The 20,985-nt window shown below is 41.6% G+C and overlaps 1 protein-coding gene across 1 annotated transcript in view; it reads right to left on the bottom strand.

Annotated features, from left to right (window-relative positions):
- Nucleotides 1–3,244: 3,244 nt before the first annotated feature.
- LOC122554457 (IQ domain-containing protein M-like) overlaps nt 3,245–20,985 on the bottom strand; it is a 161,922-nt gene continuing 144,181 nt past the window's right edge. The window contains exons 7-8 of the mRNA XM_043699525.1: nt 17,984–18,145; nt 3,245–3,581 (exon numbers count right to left, since the gene is read on the bottom strand). Coding sequence (XP_043555460.1) covers nt 3,487–3,581; nt 17,984–18,145 — 257 coding nt within the window. The 3' untranslated portion in view covers nt 3,245–3,486. The remainder of the gene's footprint in view (nt 3,582–17,983; nt 18,146–20,985) is intronic.

Raw genomic sequence — 20,985 nt, forward strand, 5'->3', positions numbered from 1 at the left:
AGGAGATTTACAAGAACGATCCTGGGGAATAAAAGGCTTGTCATATGAGGAGTGGTTCAGGACTCTAGGTCTGTACTCAATGGAGTTAGGAAGGATGAGGTGGGACCTGATTGAAACCTACAGGATACTGAGAGGCCTGGTATGAGTGAATATGGGGAAGCTGTTTCCATTAAGTGGAGAGACTAGAACCTGAGTGAAGGGATGACCCTTTCGAACTGAGATGACGAGGAATTTCTTCAGCCACAGGGGATCTTTGGAACTCATTGCCACAGAGGGCTGTGGAGGCCAAGACACTGAGTGTATTTAAGACTGAGGTAGATAATTTCTTGATTAGTAAAGGGATCAAAGGTTATGGGAGAAGGCAGGGGAATGGAGTTGAGAAACATATCAGCCAGGATCAAGTGGGGGAGCAGACTCAATGGGCTAAATAGTCTAATTGTGACCCTACATCTTCTGGTCTTCTGGTCCCTCAGTGGATGTTGCTTTCTGTTGAGAACTTCTCTCTCTCTCTCTCTCTCTCTCTGAGTAACTCTTTAAGGCGCCACTACATCTTCACTGAATCAGTTTCCAGGCCAAACAGACCCATATGTTGGAGAAAACAATCTGAATAGAATTCATCAAGTTAGAACCATTTGCCACAATACTCATTCGACAACTTTTGTTATTTTAATCAGCCTGTCATGGTACACCTCTGCACAGGTGAATCCCGAACCTGGAGTTTCTGGTCTGGGAGTGGACAGTGACCTGTGCCATTAGGTGCTCTTAATGTGTAGCCACTTGCCGCTCAGGCATGTTATGCACATGGGGCATAAACCCAGATCTTCTGGCCCAGATGTAGCACCACAAAACCTTCAACAGTTTTAAACAGCAGTAGCATGCCAATCACTTTCCTAATGCAGCAACAACCAGCAGAAATCAATAAGCAAGTTGCTCTGATGATCCTTTGAATACTGCAAGTGCGGGTCCTTCCTGTTACTCAAACATGTTTAGCTGTATGAGAAGAAGCATTAGCTGCAGTGCTTAGGACAGGTGGTGGGGAAATAGTGCCAAATCAGCATTGCATTCCACCTGATACCACAACCTGCCTACTTGACACACGTCTGGCATATAGCTCCTGGGTCTGCACTAACACTCTCTCCAAAATGATCCAGTCTGGTCAGCACAAGAACCTTTCACACACTGTCAATGCCATCATGAAACTTAAGCATATCCACAGCCTCCAAGGCATATGTACTGTGCAACCTATTTTTGAAGCTCTGTTTTGTGTGTGTTTTATTTAACCAGCTGTTCAATTAGGTTTCACCAGTTGAAGTATGGGAACATGACATCAATCTGATGTTCATATAACTCTCATAATGTTTTAGAGAGATCTGTAGCAGGTGTACTGAGGCTAAAATGACTTTCTACCACATTGCAAATATCCCTGACCTCACCCCATGCATCTTCTGGCTACCTCTGCTGGCATACATCATCAAAGTGTAATCTTTCTTGAACCTTTCGGATTAACTGCTCTGGTGCCTGGCTGTTCCTGGGTAAAGGACACAACTTGACCTTTCCAAACGGTGTGGAGAAAGTGAGGACTGCAGAAGCTGGAGAGTCAGAGTCGAGAGTATGGTGCTGGAAAAGCACAGCAGGTCAGGCAGCATCCGAGGAGCAGGAGAATCAACGTTTCAGGCATAAGCCCTTCATGACGAAGCCTTTCAGTCGGTATCCCTACCTACTGGTCTTTGAGATGCAGGACCACCCCACACACACTCCAGGCAGCACGGCAACTTGAGAACAGGGGGATGGCATTCTGTCTCCTGAGACTGGTCTGCAACCAAACTCCACACCCCTCCCTTAATCTTGCTTCTTCAATTAGAAATTGATCAGCATGAAACTTCCATTTGTATAAAAGAGGTCAAACCTTAACCATCTTGCATGTATAACAAAAAGTTCCCTAATTTTATTTCTAAACTTATATGTACAGGGCTCTTTGCCACTTTTTCTGGGCATCCTGCTAGTGAATAACCCAGGAGCTAAGAAAGAAGATTATTAATGTCCCCTGAAAACTCATTAAGCATGCCTCCAGTTGGCAAACATCGCTGCTTTCTTCAGGGCAACATGAAAAGGAGAAAGATTTGACATCTGGATCTTGGTTTCTTTCCCTATGAGCTCATAAGAATAACAGCTCCATCTGTAATGTGCATATTTTAATCAACTTCTTCAGACATGCAAAGGCAAATGGCTGGAGCAGATGGGATTCGAACCTAGCTCTTTAGGCACAGAGGTTAGGGACACTACCACTACACCACAAAGTTTCAGAAAGGGATTGGTTGGGTCTAACTTGCACAAGAAGTTGGAATTAGAACTGCCCAAGGCTGTTTGCTGAATGCTCATGTAATGAGCAAAGTGGCACAAATAGGCACACCCAACCCTGTTCCCTGGTGAACATCTCTGCCTCAGGCTTGCTGCAGTGCTCTAGCACCTCATTTTCTGCTTGGGAACTCTACAACCTTCTGGACTCAATATTGAGTTCACCAGTTTTAAGATTTGAGGCACCTCCTCCTGTGTCCTTACCCCAAACCCCACACACCAGGCCTTGTTATCACATGACCTACTATTACACACAATCCACTGTTAGTCATATTAATCCCCATTAGTAGCTAAAATAAAAGCAAATTACTGCGGATGCTGGAATCGGAAACCAAAAGAGAAAATGCTGGAAAATCTCAGCAGGTCTGGCAGCATCTGTAAGGAGAGAAAAGAGCTGATGTTTCATTAGTAGCTACTCATTCTCCTAGGCTAATTGTTATCTATTCCTTTGACTGTCCAACTGTTCTTCTCTCTCTTTGGGCTCTATCTCCAACTGTCATTGACTTCTTACCCCCACCCCATCTTCTGCGTAAAAACCAACCCTTTTCCCACCTGCCATCAGTTCTGAGGAAGGGTCACTGGGTCTGAAACATTAACTCTGATTTCTCTCCACAGATGCTGCCAGACCTGCTGAGCCTCTCCAGCAACATCTGTTTTTGTTTGTGACACAAGTGGATGCTGCTAACATTAACATTAATTAACATTAATTAACATTGGTCCAATTTGGAGAGCACAGGTGAGGTGGGTGATGAGGATTTTCCCCTTCAGCTCATGGAAGTCAGTGCTGAGCTCTCTTAGCCAAAATGCCCTCAGTTTTCAAAAACTCACATTAAATTTGCATATCTTCTCCTTTAAGTAAACTAAAATAATCAGTGCTTCAGCAGCCATATAAGATAAAATACTGTATTTAATATTTCAGTTTAGAAATCATGTTCTCTTTGTCACATTAAGTCTTACAAAGCAATGTGTTTAAGGTAATTTCTTGGTTTTTTTTGCTTCAATAATTTTTTGATTAGTTTTGCATCGTCAAGGAATAAAATAGACATCTTACTTTCCTGAGGATGATTCAAACCCCAGGCTAAACAGACAATGTGTTGACTGCTCCTTAAAATGTGGTCAAATGTTTCTGGATCAAACTTTGGACTGTTCTCTTTCAAGAAATGATTTTGCTATCAAATCACCAACAACCTGGATATCAGCTTTCTTTAGGATCGGGTGCTTGTACACTGAAAAAGAAAATAAAAACAAAGAACTTATATTTGCATTGTCATATTTCTCTATTAATTAACAATTTAAACTGTTAGCCTTCAACTGATTATACTCTGTTCACATTGTGCCAATGGGAAATTTAACCTATTGGTGAAACCAGGAAAGGGATTTTTCACCTTTAAGATTCTCCAAAGAATTGTTAGAAACTTTGGTGAGTTGTACCATAGGAGTGCCCTTCTGGGTCCCACAAGGAAAATGTCAGGCACCCCTGTCTACTCCTAGTAATGTGTCTTTCTGTAACCTCTTCCCTCACACTTATCTAAGTGCCATGGACTTTCCCTTTAATCTTTGGAAGCAGCCTCCGATCACCAGATGTTTGTCTCTATCCCTCAAATCTAACCATTCCTAATGGACGCATGTGGGAGATTAAGCCTATAGAGATGAGGCCCAGAGGTTAAAATTTTCTAGGCCTAAAGATGTCAAAGTTGTGAGGTTGCTACCCATTTCTAAATATTGAAAGAGGGAGAGAGAGACATACAGACAGACAGAGAGACAGAGAGAGAGAGAAAGAGTTCCAGCTACAGGAAGAACCTCAAAGATGGTCATGACCTATGAAGTGCTAACATTAAGGGTCTTTTATCCTGATCAATGTTTAAGGAATTATGTGAGAAAAAGTACAGAGGGGGTTAGGAAATTCTGAAATGTAATCAGCAGAACATCCTTGACCAGTATGTTCTCAACCCAGTTAGCAAGAAGCAATGCTAGAGATGGCAGTGTGGAGCGAGGTAGGCCAAGGGAAACAATTGCAGCCGTGGGCCAAGACTTGAGTAAGAATGACCATAGGATCATAAAGTTTAGAGCAAAGAATAATCTTAATCGTAATCTTTAAACTGGAGCAGAACTAACTGAGGGGATGAAATGGAATCTAGCTTGGGCAAACCACAAGTATAGACTGGTAAGTAAATCTGTAGGAGTGATCTTTAACAAAGATTGATTTCAAACACAGAATAGGTGATTTCCAACGGGGACAGAAAAACAACAAATTTCTTAAGTGATGACAGAGGTGGAGAATTTAATAAAACAAAAAAAAAGTGAATTCTTCAAACAAGCAATTGATCAAATACATGTTGACAGGAGAAATGAAAAGGAAAGTAAGACTGACAAAAAAGGGACTATGAGAATGGAATATGGCATTTAACAAAAGTGGTAGCTCAAAAATCTTCTACCAGCATGTGAATAAGTGGATAGCATGAAATGGTGTGCGTCCTGTTTATTATGCCTAACATACCTTGAACTGTAAGAAAGGTTTGAACATTTGATGAGTACTTTCTATCAGCAGCAAAAAGGCTGCTGAACAAAATATTGCTGGAAAACAAATTGTCAGAAGCACTATCTGGGATGAAAGCTGACAGGCTGCGTATGTGCTGGGTATGGATAACTCACCTGATCAAACTTGCATCCCAGTTTATTAAAGCAAGTACAGTGGAGATAGCAGAAGGCCTTTTCATGATCGTCTAATCATTCCTAAATACCAAGGGAAGCGCCAATAGATTGTAGAGGGGCAAATGTCACACATTTATCCAGGAAAGGATGTAACTACAGGTTGGTCAATTTAGCATCGGTGATGGGTAAGCTTTTGGAAACAATAACAGACAAAGCTCCACAGAAGAAAGCTTGTTCACAAAATTGAGGCTCCTACAATAGGAGGTTGAATGTCAAGTTGAATTAAAACAAAATTGCTTAAGGACAGAAACCACAAATCGTGGCAAATGATCTGTCTCTCAAAATGGAGGACAACAGACAGCATACCATTCCACTAATGTCATTCCCTCCCTCCCATCCATGCCTGTTAACGGCTATTTCGTCCTTCCCCTAAGTATGGTGACCAATACTACACTCAGTACTCCAGATGTGGTCTCACCAATGCCCTATATAACTGAAAGATAATCTCCTCATACTTGCATTCAATTCCCTCACAATAAAGCATAACATTCTGATGGCTTTCCTGATTACTTCTAGTAACGACAGACAAACCTTCTGAGACTCATGCACTAGGACACACAGATCCCTCTGCATCTCAGACCTTTGCAACATCTCATCATATAGATAATCTGTTTCCTTTTCACTCTTTCTGCCAAAATTGACAATTTTACACTTTCTCACACTGTACTCCATTGGGCAGATCTTTGCCCACTCACCTAACCCATCAATATCACTTTTTAGGCTCCTGAGAACATCTTCACACTTACTTTCCTACCTATCTTTGTGTCATCAGAAAATTTAGCTACTTTACCTTCGAAGCCTTCAACCAGATAATTTTTATGAACGATAGAGGTTTGAGTCCTCAGTAGGGACCACGGCACACCATTTCTGACATCCAGCTAGCCTGAAGCAGCACTCACTTATTCCTACTCTTGGCTTCGTGTTAGCCAGCCAATCTTCTATCCAAGTCAATATGTTATTCTCAACACCAAGAGCTTTTATTTTACACAACATCCTTTGATGTGGCGCCTTATGAATTGCCTTCTGGAAATCTAAATACAATACATCCACTGGTTTCCTTTAATCCTTTCACAAATTACTTCTTCAAAGAACTCCAATTATTTGGTTAAGCCAGATATGCCTTTGACAAAGCCATGTTAGCTCTACCTGATTACCTTGAACTTCCATGATCTCTGTTATAATACCCTTGACTGTAGTTTATAATATTTTCCCTATTGAGATATGAAGCTAACAGATTTGCAGTCTCCTGTTTAGCAAAAATCACTCTACTTTTGTGTTCTATGTTTCTATTTATAAAGCCAATTTGGTAGTTCAGTTTTCATTATGACATGTTTTAGAACAAACAATTATATACAACTTGGTCATTCATATTGTGCAATCAGCTCCACTTCTTTGATCCTGGCCACACACAATATCCAGATAGCAAAATCCAAAGAATTTGGCTTTGTTCTTAGTAAAAATGGGACGTTTATAATGAGTGGCCATTACTTTCTCATTTAGCCCTGACCATTGCCTACAGCTCCTGCTCTAGTGTGCAAGCAGTTTCCAACAACTATGTGGTGTCAATCCCACTGATACATCATGAACAGATGTTCCCGTCTGCAACCTGACCCTTAACAATTGTGGCCACGGCCTGCCAATTGTGATATCATTGTTGAGAAATATGAAAAAAAAACAAGAGTGATAACGTCCCTGGCCAGAGGGAGCCAAATGGTTCACTACCATCTTTTCCAACAGCACCAAATCCTGCCCCAGCACCTGCCAAGTTAATAAAAAGCAAGCATTTCAATTTGATAACTTGCGTGACAAAGAAGTAAAGTACTGACAGCAAGGAAAGAAAATGATGTTGAATAAAAATCAAGACCAGATTGTTGTGCATGTAATTTAAAAAAAAAATTAAAAGTGCAGGTAAATGGGAAACGAGCAAGGGGAATGGAATTAATAGGAAACCTCTTTCACAGAGCCAGCAGACACATGAAGGATCTAATGGCTTTTTCTGTGGTATGTGATTAAATGAGAAATAATTTAATTTCACTGAGTACAGATCAAATGCAAGTTACAGTTTATCACACAGCTGTAGACAGGTATCGATATGGCATCATGTATTCCAGGGTCCTTCAGGTTCTTCATAATCTAAATTGCAATTTTAGTGCATTGTTGTCTCCTGAGCAAAATTACAATTAAAAATATAAAATTGACAGGAAATTAATGGGTTTCTTCTGATAAAGGCTGCTGCTGCGACAGGATCAGGGAACATTAAAACAAGACATAGCTCACAATCTTATGCTAATCTGCTGTGGCAGAGCCTGAGATGCAAAAGTAATTAGAGGGAAAAAGAGCTCTTCAGGAAACAGTCGACAGCACATATAAAACAGTAATCACAATCAATTGGTAATTGCTTATTGAATAAACAGTACGTCAAATAATTATTTAAAATAGATGATTTAACTTGATGCTTAATTTACACTGTGAGTAATCACACTTGTGTCAATTAATTTTATGATGTGAGCTTTGCCGACACAGCCAGCATTTGTTGCCATCCATGACGGTCTTGAACGGAGTGGTTCGCTAGACCTTGTTAGAGGGAAGTTCAGAGTCAACTATATTGTTGTAGTTGGTCTGAAGTTACAGAGAGGCCAGACCAGGTAAGGATGGTTGATTTCTCTCTTCTACAAAGAACATTGGTTTATGGATTATTTTTAAGTAGTTGTTAATGATACTTGACAGTCATCAGCTATGAGACCAGTTTTTCATTTTACATTTAGTAGAGTCATAGAGTCATAGAGATGTACAGCATGGAAACAGACCCTTTGGTCCAACCTGTCCATGTTGACTAGATATCCCAACCCAATCTAGTCCCATCTACCAGCACCTGGCCCATATCCCTCCAAACCCTTCCTAATTATATATCCATCCAGATGCCTCTTAAATGTTGCAATTGTACCAGCCTCCACCACTTCCTCTGGCAGCTCATTCCATACACGTACCACCATCTCAGTGAAAAAGTTGCCCCTTAAGTCTCTATTATATCTTAGGCCTCTATTATATCTCTCTCACCCTAAACCTATGCCCTCTAGTTTTGGACTCCCCCACCCCAGGGAAGAGACTTTGTCTATTTACCCTATCCATGCCCCTCATAATTATGTAAACCTCTATAAGGTCACCCCTCAGCCTCTGACGCTCCAGAGAAAATAGCCCCAGCCTGTTCAGCCTCTCCCTGTAGCTCAGATCCTCCAACCCTGGCAACATCCTTGTAAAGCTTTTCTGAACCCTTTCAAGTTTCACAACATCTTTCCTATAGGAAGGAGACCAGAATTGCACGCAATATTCCAAAAGTGGCCTAATCAATGTCCTGTACAACCGCAACATGACCTCCCAACTCCTGTACTCAATACTCTGACCAATAAAGGAAAGCATACCAAATGCCTTCTGCACTATCTTATCTACCTGTGACTCCACTTTCCAAGGGCTTCAAGGCTTTTTACGAAAATTATAGCCAATAGATTAAGTAAAGTCATAAATTTAAATAAAAGGCAAAAAGGTTTTATGACAGGTGTGGCAGGGTGTGAAGAAAATATTAAAATCCTGGAGAATATCATAAATGGAGCTAAGAAGAATAAAATTGATTTAGCAGTGGTGCATTCCAAGGGCTCGTTGTTTAGTAACACTCCCTAGGACCTTACCATTAAGTGTGTACATCCTGCTAAGATTTGCTTTCCCAAAATGCAGCACCTCGCATTTATCTGAATTAAACTCTATCTGTCACTTCTCAACCCATTGGCCCATCTGATCAAGATCCCATTGTATTATGAGATAATCTTCTTTGCTGTCCACTACACCTCAAAGTTTGGTGTCATCTACAAACTTACTAACTGTATCTCTTATGCTCACATCCAAATCATTTATGTAAGTGACAAAAGGTAGAGGGCCCAGCACTGATCCTTGTGGCACTCCACTGGTCACAGGTCTCCAGTCTGAAAAACAACCCTCCACCACCACCCTCTGTCTTCTACCTTTGAGCTAGTTCTGTATTCAAATGGCAAATTCTCCCTGTATTCCGTGAGATCTAACCTTGCTCACCAGTCTCCCATGGGGAATCTTGTCGAACGCCTTACTGAAGTCCAAATAGATCACATTTACCACTCTGCCCTCATCAATCCTCTTTGTTACTTCTTCAAAAAACTCAATCAAGTTTGTGAGACATGATTTACCACGCACAAAGCCATGTTGACTATCCCTAATCAGTCCTTGCCTTTCCAAATATATGTACATCCTGTCCCTCAGGATTCCCTCCAACAACTTGCCCACCACCCGACTGTCAGGCTCACTGGTCTATAGTTCCCTGATTTGTCCTTACCATCCTTCTTAAATAGTGGCACCACGTTAGCCAACCTCCAGTCTTCCAGCACCTCACCTGTGACTATCGATGATACAAATATCTCAGCAAGAGGCCCAGCAATCACTCCCCTAGCTTCCCACAGAGTTCTAGGGTACACCTGATCAGGTCCTGGGGATTTATCCACCTTTATGCATTTCAAAACATCCAGCACTTCCTCCTCTGTAATATGGACATTTTTCAAGATGTCATCATCTATTTCCCTACATTCTATATCTTCCATGTCCTTTTCCACAGTAAATACTGGTGCAAAATACTCGTTTAGTATCTGCCCCATCTCCTACGGCTCCACACAAAGGCTGCCTTGCTATTCTCTCCCTAGTTACCCTTTTGCTCTTAATATATTTCTAAAAACCCTTTGGAATCTCCTTAATTCAATTAATCAAAGCTATCTCATGTCCCCTTTTTGCCCTCCTGATTTCCCTATGAACCATACTCCTACTTCCTTTATACACTTCTAATAATTCACTCGATCTATCCTGTCTATACCTGACATATGCTTCCTTCTTTTCCTTAACCAAACCCTCAATGTCTTTAGTCATCCAGCATTCCCTATACCTACCAGCCTTCCCTTTCATCCTGACAGGAAGATACTTTCTCTGGATTCTCGTTATCTCATTTCTGAAGGCTTCCCATTTTCCAGCTGTCCCTTTCCCTGTGAACATCTGCGCCCAATCAGTTTTTGAAAATTCTTGCCTAATACCGTCAAAATTGGCCTTTCTGCAATTTAGAACTTCAACTTTTAGATCTGGTCTATTCTTTTTCATCACTATTTTAAAACTAATAGAATTATGGTCGCTGGCCTCAAAGTGCTCCCCCACTGACACCTCAGTCACCTGCCCTGCCTTATTTCCCAAGAGTAGGTCAAGTTTTGCACCTTCTCTAGTAGGTACATCCACATACTGAATCAGAAAATTTTCTAGTACACATTTAACAAATTCCTTTCCATCTAAACCCTTCACACTAAGACAGTCCCAGTTTATATTTGGAAAGTTAAAATCCCCTACCATAACCACCCTATTATTCTTACAGATAGCTGAGATCTCCTTACAAATTTGTTTCTCAATTTCCCGCTGACTATTAGGGGGTCTATAATACAATCCCAATAAGGTGATCATACCTTTATTATTTCTCAGTTCCACCCAAATAACTTCCCTGAATGTATTTCCAGGAATACCCTCCCTCAGCACAGCTGTAATGCTATCCCTTATCAAATATGCCACTCCCCCTCCTCTCTTGCTTCCATAACTCAATTTAAGTTCCAGCAACTACCATAGTAGGATTTGAACCTGTGAGCATCAGCTAGGTTATACTCACCAACACATCGTTTTGATTCTTCATTGTTTATATACAGGTCATGCTGCTATAATGCGACAGCTGTGTTCTTCTGTAACCTCATACTATAGAAAATCACACTATGGAAAACTGCTGTAGAAAATCGTGCAGTAAAAGATCACTAATAGAAAATCACTCTACCCGGTCAGTCGAAAGTTTGCATTATTCAAACAATGCCCATAATTCGTCAGTCGCGTTATAGCCAATTCACGCTGACGTAACGTGTGTTATAGCAGAACAACCTGCAGTTTATATCTATTTGCTGACTCTTGTCCTTGGGTGCTAAGTTTAATTGGAGGGCATTTTGCCAGACGAATTTGAGATCAATATGCATATTTACAACAGCATTAAATGAATGTTGATAACAGATTAGGGCTTTTATAACAAGCTCACCATTTTGAATTTATTTGAACTCTGCACATTTTCTTTTGTTACGACACGGGGTAAACACCACCCCCCCCCCCACCCTACCACTAATCTAAACCAGCAACACAGAAATGATTTACCCCGTGCAGTATTCTGTGCAAATTCAAGAGGCAAAGAATTATCCCAAAAGTCACTCTTTAAAGTAAAAATTAACAACTTTATTTTTTAAAGTCTAACAAAGAATAATTAACTAACAACGATTTACAACTCATCTATCTAAATCTATCTTTTACTGTCTCCTCTCCAAAACTGGCCCAATAAAACCCTCGATTATGATTTACATAAAAATTCAAATTTCAAAACCAGCCAGCTGTCGAATCTTCTCTTGGGACCTTCCTCTGCAGATTTGCTCTCTCGGTCTATGTTGATGTTTCTCTCTGTGCAAACCCCTTCTCTGGACAGGTACCTCTCAGACAGTTTTGACTAGCAGCCTACATCTGTCGGTCTTTTGGCAGTTCTCTCTCAATTGTTCCATTTTTTCCAGTTTTATACCCCAAAACATTGGATCATTTCATTGATTTTAATATTGTCAAAATAGCAAATTCAAACTTATTTGGAATTTGGTATCTCGGGGTATAATTTAAACTGATTGGCTGAATTTGAATTTGTTTTTGTCTCATAGCAACCCAGCCAGTGCTAGCTGTTCTGACCAATTGTTACATTTTTACCTTGTTCCTGACTCTCTGTGCCTCTCTATGTCCTTGTGAGCTGTCAACTCTCTTAAAGGTACAGTACCCCTTACACCTTCCTAACATTTTACAGGGTTGAATTTTGGGTTTGTGTAAGCAGCTTGGTAACATCCATCCTTCATTCTATTCCCACTTTTAAAGGTCAATTTTCTAAAAGAGATTTGTTGATTAGGGTGAATACTGGGCTCCAAAAGCAGCAGATATTCAGAAAATCAAAAGTACAAATTAGTGGGGGTGGGGGTGGGGGGGTGGGGGGTGGAGGGTGTTTACCCCGTGTCGCAACAAAAGAAAATGTGCAAGGTTCAAATAAATTCAAAATGGTGAGCTTGATATAAAAGCCCTAACCTGTTATCAATATTAATTTAATGCTTTTGTAAATATGCATATTGATCTTCAAATTTACCTGGCAAAATGCCCTCCAATTAAATTTAGCACTCAAGAACAAGAGTCAGCAAATAGATATAAACTGCAGGTTGTTCTGCTATAACACACGTTACGTCAGTGTGAATTGGTTATAACGCAACTGACGAGTTATGGGCATTATTTGGATAGTGCAAACTTTCGACTGAATGTCTATAGCGATGTTCTTTTAGCCATGGAGGTTTTCCATAGCGTGATTTTCTATAGCGCGAGGTTACAGAGGAACACAGCTGTCACATTATAGCAGAATGACCTGTATATAAACAATGAAGAATCAAAACAACATATTGGTGAGTATAATGCTAGTGGATGAGTAATTCAGACATCCTAGCTAATGCTCTGTACTGTATTTCAAATTGAGATTAGGTTTTCAAGATGAAAAATGCCCTGAGCTTATATGTTGATTTCTGTGGGAATTTAAATCACTCAGCAGGACTTTAAGAGAAAAATGACTACATTATGTTACATTCCTGACGTGTACCTTATAAACGATAGCATCTGAAGATTCAGGAAGTGAGTTTCTTGCCATAGAATGCCAAGAATCTGTCTTGTTGTCATGCTGGTCCAGTTAAATTTCTGGTCATTGATAATGGGGGACCCGGTGATGGTAATACTGCTGAATGTCAAAGGGAAATGGTTTGATTCTCTCTTGTTGCCTGGCAGTTGTGTGGCATTCAAGTTATTTGCCACATATCACTCCTGAATATTGTCCAGGATTGCTGGAAATGGAAATGGATTGTTTCACTTTTCCCTCATATCTTTTGATCCCTTTACCTTCAAGTACTATATCCAAAGTTTTGGTCTCAGCTGCTTTCTGTGGTAATGAATTCCACAGACTCACCACACTCTGGATGAAGAACTTTCTCCCCATCTCGGTCCTAAAAGGTTATCCCATATCCTTAGCCTGTGACCCCCTAGTTCTGCACTGCTCTATCATCATGATCATCCTACCCTGTCCAGTCCTGTTAGAATTTTTAGGCTTCTACAGGAACTCCCTCTCATTCTTTTGGAATCCAGCTAATATAATGCTGGCCGGTTCAACCACTCCTCAGATGTCAGTTCTGGTTTCTAAGGAATCAGTCTGGTAAAACCTCTCACTACAGCAAGGATGTCCTTCCTCAGACAAGGAGACCAGAGCTGCACGCAATACCTCAGGTGTGGTCTCACCAAGACCTTGTACAATTACAGCAAGACATCTCTGCTCCTGTCCTCATATCCCCTCTCTATAAAGGCTAACATATATTTTACATTCTTAATCACCTACTGCCACCTGCATGCTTACTTTCAGAGACTGGGACACCAAGGTTTGGTTGCAATTCCTTGTCTCAATATATAGCTGTTCAGATAACAATCTGCCTTCCTGTTTTTGCTCCCAAACTGGATAACCTCACATTTCTCCACATTTTACTGCATCTACCATGCATTTCCCCACTCACTGAATTTGTCCAAATTATACTGCAACATCTCTGTATCCTTTTCACAGCTCACTCTCCCACCCATCTGCCATCTGCAGATTTGCAGAAACTATACTCAGTTCCTTCATATAAATCAGTAAAAGACATTGTGAACAGCTGGTGTCCGAGCACTGATCCCTGCTGTACTCCACTAGTCACTGCCTGCTATTTGGAAAATAAACCCATTTATTCCTACTCCTTGTTTCCTATCTGTCAATCAGTTTTCTATCCACCTCAATACACTACTTCTAATTCCATTTGCTTTATTTTTACGCTCTAAACTCTTATGTTGGATTTTTGTTGAATGAGTTCTGAAAATCTGAATATTGTAAGCCACATCCACTAGCTTTCCCTCATAAACTCCAAATCACACGCTCAAAGAATTCCAGTTGATTTGTTGAACACGATTTTCGTTTTTAAATCATGCTGACTCTGTCTTTTGTCACAGTTTTCCAGGTGCTCAGCTATTAACTCTCGATAATAGACTTTGGCATTTTCCCTACTACTGACATCAGGTTGACTGGTCTATAATTCCTCATTTTTTTCCTGCTTCCATCATTAAACAGAGGGATTACATTAGCTTCCCTCCATCAGAGAATATAAAATCTTGAAAGATGACTATCAGTGCATTCACTATTTCTACGATCACTTTCTTAAGCACTCTGAAATGTAGATTATCAAGCCCTAGGATGTATTAGCCTTCAATCCCATCAATTTCCCCAACATCATTTCCTTCAGTTCCTCCCTCTCACTAAACCCTGTGTTCCCCAACATTTCAGCTATCCTATTCCTGTCCTCTTTTGTAAACACAGAACCAAAATATTAGTCAGTCATCCATTTCTTTCTCGTCCACTATAAATTCCCCAGTTTCTGACTAAGGTCTTCACCAATCTATTTAAGCTTTAGTGTTTAAGTTCCCCATAAGCTTATTCTAGGACTCTATTTTTTTTCCTTTCTTAATCAATCCCTTTTTCCAACTTTGCCGAAAGCTCCCACTCCTCAGGACTGTGTCTTTTTCTGGCCAATTAGTATGCCTCTGCCTTGGATTTAACACGATATCTAATTTTGCATCTCAGCAATGGTTTGGCCCATCTTACTTCATGCCAGACAGGAATGAACTTTTGCAGTTCACCCATGTGCTCTTACCATTGCTTTACCACCATCATCTCTTTAAGTAATGTCCCCCAATCTATCATAGCCAATTTGTGCCCCAGACTATTATAAATTCCCCTATTAGATTCAGACGTTAGTCTCAGAATCAACTACATCTCTCTCCATCTTAATGAGGAATTCTGTTTATGTTATGGTCATCCAAAGGCCTCGTTCAACTAGATTGCCAGTTATTCCTTTCTTATTACAAATACCCAGTCTAGGATGGTCTGTTCTCTAGTTGGCTCCTCAATGTATTGGGCGAAAGTGGGTACTGCAGATGCAGGAGATTGGAGTCAAGATTAGAGTGGTGCTGGAAAAGCACAGCAGGTCAGGCAGCATCCGAGGAGCAGGAAAATCGACATTTTGGGCAAAGGCCCAGAAAACAAACCCACGTCCACATTTGGATCAAGGCCATAATGAACTCAAGCCACCGATTTGGCTGAAGACTGGCATCTGTAATGCTAGGGTCGCACAGTGATGACTCATTCACTCTGCACATTTAGCTAAAGATGGTTTGAAATGGTTCCATTGCTTGCATTGAAAATGATTAGCCCCCCTATGATTGAGGATGTGGATGTTCAAAGAGTCTGTTCTTTTGGTTAGTTGTTTAATTAGGAGAAAGTGAGGACTGCAGATGCTGGAGATTAGAGTCGAGAGTGCGGTGCTGGAAAAGCGCAGCAGGTCAGGCAGCATCCGAGGAGCAGGAGAATCGACATTTCGGGCTTAAGCCTTTCACCAGGAATTGTTTAATTGTCCACCACTATTCATGGCTGAAGGTGACAGAACTACAGAGTTCTGACATGCTTAGTTGGTTATTGTGCTTCGACATGCTGCAGTTGCTGTCTGGCATGTGTGGATTCCTGTGTCGATTTGCAGATTGGCATTTCATTTTCAGTCTGCCTGAAGCGATACCCTGGAGGGCCAAACATATGGAGGAATGTGAAAATCAGAACGGGAATTTTAAAATCAAATTACTTCCGAACCAGCATTGTAGGCCAATGTCCCCATGGTGCTGGACAAATGGGATTTGGTGTGAGTGAGGACACTGGCAGTAGACATTCTGATGGCCTCAGAATAGAATGTGGAAGGCTAGCCTGTAGTGCTAGTCAGAAGCAGTCAAGTCTGGAAACACCAGTGTCATGGATGAGGACTGGTGTAGAAGAAGAGCTGAAGCAATGGTAGGACAGGCAAGGCTAGAGAGGGCAGTTTTAGTGATTCTGTGAATTTGCAGTTGGAAGTTCATCTCACAGTCAAATATGACAGCAAAATCGCAAACAGTTTGGTTTAGCCCCAGACACTTGCCAGGACGAGTCAGAGAATAAGTGGCAGATTTGTTTCTGGAAACCAAAGGTAATGGGCAGGGATGAGGTCTTAGGTTCCAGATTGCCAGAGTGCAACAGGAGGAGAGTTCTGATCATGGACAATTGCTGAGGCCTAGATCCTAGGTAAGAGTCCAAATTGAGGGGGTGGGGAATTTGCATGGCATTTCGAGAGTTCCCAATCGTGGAAATCAACAGTGATTGCAAGCCTGGAATTGGTCAGCAGGATGGTGGAGGCAATGTGGTTGGTTGTCCACTACTGGATTAGATGGAGTCTGGGTGCAGGGAGGGGGAGGGAGGTTGGTTAAGTAGGGAGATACAATAATAGCAGATTGTAGGATTTGGGTTTTACTGGCTAGCTTCTCAGGCTGATTGGAAATACTCCTGTTCCTCCTCCTCCATTATCACTTGCCTCACAACTCGGCCCCACTTGCCTCTCCTAAACTGCCAAGTTCCTTGGAACCTCCAGGAGAATGTGAAGACCACCAATGCTGGAGATCAGAGTCGAAAAGTGTGGCACTGGAAAAGCATAGCAGGTCAGGCAGCATCCAAGGAATAGGGGGAAGTGTGGGGGGAACACTTTATCTTCTATCTTGCGACCTTCCAACCACATGGCACAACCGGTGATTTCACCAGTTTCCTCATCTCCCCTCCCCCCACCTCAACCCAGATCCAACCCTCCAACTCGGTACCGCCCTCTTGAACTGTCCTACCTGTCCGCCATCCTTTCCACCTATCCGCTCCACCCTCCACTCTGACCATCACCCCCACCACCTGCATCTACCTATCACCTTCCAAGCTACCTTCCCCCAAGCCCCACCCTCCCCTCCTATTTATCTCTCACCTCCCCACCCCACATTCCTGATGAAGGGCTTATGCCCGAAACATCCATTCTCCTGCTCCTCAGATACTGCCTGACCTGCTGTGCTTTTCCAACACCGCCCTTTTTGCCTCAGAAATCAAGTCATGAGTGAAAAACAAAATGGTTGTCAAAATGGAGGCAGGCAGCCCTCATGATACCATTTAAATATACTACTCATTTTTTGTGAACAATCTGATTTTAATAATGACAATAAATCGAAATCTGATTGTGGTCACTTGCCCTGCCTTCACTAATTCTGGAAATGGTCGTGCTGTAGGCCATTGGGATTTCAGTTTCAGATTTCTCACATTTTAACCTCTGACATGATCCCAAAATATATGTATTTGGGAGCTAATTACAGCCCTTTGCTCAAGTGAGCCCAGGTATTTCACTTTTGTACCAAGAGAGACAGCAGATGTTACATCGGTCGTTCAGCCACTTGGAACTGCTCTACCATTTGAGTTGGATTAATTCTTCCAGGAATCTAACCGTGCTGTTTTGTAGGCTAGTGACATAGGTCAACCTAATGAAGCTTCCCCTATTATATATCTCTCCCTCAAGAAAATGATTTCTTTTCATACAGCACAGGAAAACTGAATCATGGCTCCTCCTCTTTGTGCACTGTACCAAAAATCAGGTTGAAAATTTCTTTTTTGGACTTGTATAAATTTTCCCTTGGAATTTGGAAGATTTCTGAATTATCAGCCCAACTCCACGGCACCACCTCCTGAAAATACTTTTTGTAGTGACACGGCAAACATGAAGTTGATGTTCTTATCTTTGAACTAAATATTCGGTCCACTCAAAGTTGGTTACGGTACAGCTTTGGCTAGTGTGATTGGAGGTTTTTTTTTTTAACTTACATATGTATTTCTGTCCCTCTTCTCCTTCCACTATTGGCTTTCTCCATGTTGACAGGTGAATGGACCTATTATCCAATCTGGCTCCAAGAGGTGGATACATCGTAAATGCCAATTCTAACACTTGATGCTTTTTCAATTTGTCAGGCAGCTTCACAGAGGAGTCTAACAAAAGGGAAATATAACATAAAGTTATAACTTTTTAACTAGTTTTACCCTAATAAAAATCAGGCCAAATTTCATTACATTGATAGAGATTTATTCAGTCACTTTAATATGTATTTGTTTCTTACTCCTCTCTTAGCCAATCCAGTTTCCTTTTGTCTGCCTTAAAGGATCATTGAGGAGAGCGAAATCTATGATTGCAACTCCTTGTATAGTCCACTGAACAAAAAGGGAAACTATCAAGTCTCACAAATCTCCCTCCTTCCACTCAAAATCAAACAACCAAAAAACAAAATTCATTCTCCAGAAGACCAGGAGGAAGTGATGGAAATTCAACTGATATTTATTGCCTTTGCAACTTGTGCTCTCCATTCCAATTCAGTGACCTCGCACCATGAGCAGATTTCAGGGGTCTTGATGACAGCAAATAAAATTAAGTTTGAAAAGTATAATTTAGCCTTCATTAAAATTCTAAAAAACCTACTAAACTTCAAGTGGTTAATTTTCTATAAAAACAAACTTCTATTCGAAAGCTTATGCCAAAGCCAACTAATTATTTCATATTCTCTTTAAGTTGCCAATCAGTGAACTTCAAACTCACTGCTGAAAAATAAGATAGCTTTTGGAAATCAGCCAAGTATTCATAATGAGCACTTAAGGAAATGTAAACAGCCCTTTTTTAACCTTACAGTCACACTGGTAGGATGTTTCTTTTCAACATTGAAGAATAGGCAGCACGGTGACTCAGTGGTTAGCACTGTTGCCTCACAGCGCCAGGGACCTGGGTTCAATTCCAGCCTTGGGTGACCTTTTGTGTGGAGTTTGCACATTCTCCCCATGTCTGCGTGGGATTCCTCCCACAGTCCAAAGATGTGCAGGTTAGGTGAATTGGCCATGCTAAATTGCCCATAGTGTTCATGTGCATTAGTCAGGGGTAAATATAGGGTAGGGGGAATGGGTCTGGGTGGGTTACACTTTGGAGGGTTGGTGTGGACTTGTTGGGCCAAATGGCCTGTTTCCACACTGTAGGGATAATATTGTGTAAGATTTTTAAAATCGTCATATCATCACAGTTCGAGTGACATTATGCAGTCTTTTACAGCTTATGTGTCTACGCTGTAAATTTGTGACTGTCATAAGTGAGAGTTAATACTCATGATACATTCAAACTGGGTCACCACTGAATTCTGGAGTGAGCCTGCAGCTGTCCCCAGATGCAGATCAGAGGCAGCCAAGTGGCAAGCTAAAAGTTCGATCTCCACTCTTCAGAAATGTCTTAATTATGTTGTAGAATTTTGACCCTCTAGTCCCCATGCAGCTCCTAACCAGATGAGCTTGAGCATCAGATTATTGCTGAAATGGTTACTAATTCAAGAGTTACGACCCCAAGAGAGATAGATGGAGATGGTCAACAAAAAGGTCCACTTCAGAGCAAAAAAAGAAATCACTCAATCTCAAATGATAGCCCCACCATAACACACTTATTACATTCCCTTGCAAGAAGAGGAGGGCTGTCCTGTTTTTGGAGGATGTCGACAAGAGGTCACTCTGAGTGACCAAGGTTACATGGAGTGAGTTAGCATCGCACGTCAGTGCCCACTGAGAGACTGGATTCAGTCCTGCAAGAGGATGAATGATGTGCTGTGGTTTGGATGGTATCTACTTAATACGCTTGGCCCTCTAAGCAAAAGGGTGTACAATGCTAACTGACGTACACGCTACCAGTGGACTGAAGTTTCATCATCACTCAAAAGACCTGGTCTGGTAGCTTTCCAGCGAAGACTGAGGTGTACAACAACAAAAGGTATCTTTGGGATGAACACCTCACAAGAATATCAGGTATTCACGTCATATCAAGGCTTATTCATCAACCCTGCAACCAACCCCCAGATCAATTATAATTCAATTATATACAATGTCAAAGTATCTTATCATTTAAGATTAAAAACGTAAAAATTCCCTTGAAGACAGGTTAACTCTTCCAAGTATCTACAAGCAATCATAAAAAGTCATTTAGCCTCAAGTCTATTCGGTATTAAATTTTTGTGGGCCTGTGTGCCTCATCTCACTGTTGAGATTAGAGCGGTGCTGAAAAAGCACAGCAGGTCAGGCAGCATCCAAGGAGGTATTAAATTTTTGTGGGCCTGTGTGCCTCATCTCACTGTTGAGATTAGAGTGGTGCTGAAAAAGCACAGCAGGTCAGGCAGCATCCAAGCAGCAGGCAAATTGACGTTTCGGGCAAACGCCCTTCATCAGGAATTCCTGATGAAAGGCGTTTGCCCGAAACGTCGATTTTCCTGCTCCTCGGTAGCTGCCTGACCTGCTGTGCTTTTCCATCACCACTCCAATCTAGACTCCGATCTCCAGCATCTGCAGTCCTCACTTTCACCTCATCTCACTGTTGCCCTGGTTTCCACAATCGCGTCATCAGCAGTGTCAGCTTTCTTGGCAACTGTGAAACGCCACTTCTTCCTTATCTGAGGAGACATCTCCCCCTGGTGGCTGGTCCAACTCCCCTCTCTACTAAGTTCTGACCCAATCATTGAGCCAGTTGTGCAGGATGGAGCAAGCAATGGAGTGCTGCTCTTGAGCAGTGCACGCAACAAAGACACATCTTCAAAAGCTGGGCTATCTGTTCAGTAATGGCCCCAATTGCATGGGAAGCACTGAAACATTGTTCTGCAGTTGGCCAAGTGTCTTGCACTCGGGCCAATGGCCATTCTTTCTGGTGTATTCCTTCCCTCATCCTCCAGCCATGGAGATGATGCAAGGTGGGGAAAAGCATTTTCAAAACCTGGGAATTGTGCAGTACGTTAAGTATTATGACAGCTCCCCAGATG

The sequence above is a fragment of the Chiloscyllium plagiosum genome, chromosome 1, assembly GCF_004010195.1.
Source record: "Chiloscyllium plagiosum isolate BGI_BamShark_2017 chromosome 1, ASM401019v2, whole genome shotgun sequence".
Classification (NCBI taxonomy): domain Eukaryota; kingdom Metazoa; phylum Chordata; class Chondrichthyes; order Orectolobiformes; family Hemiscylliidae; genus Chiloscyllium; species Chiloscyllium plagiosum.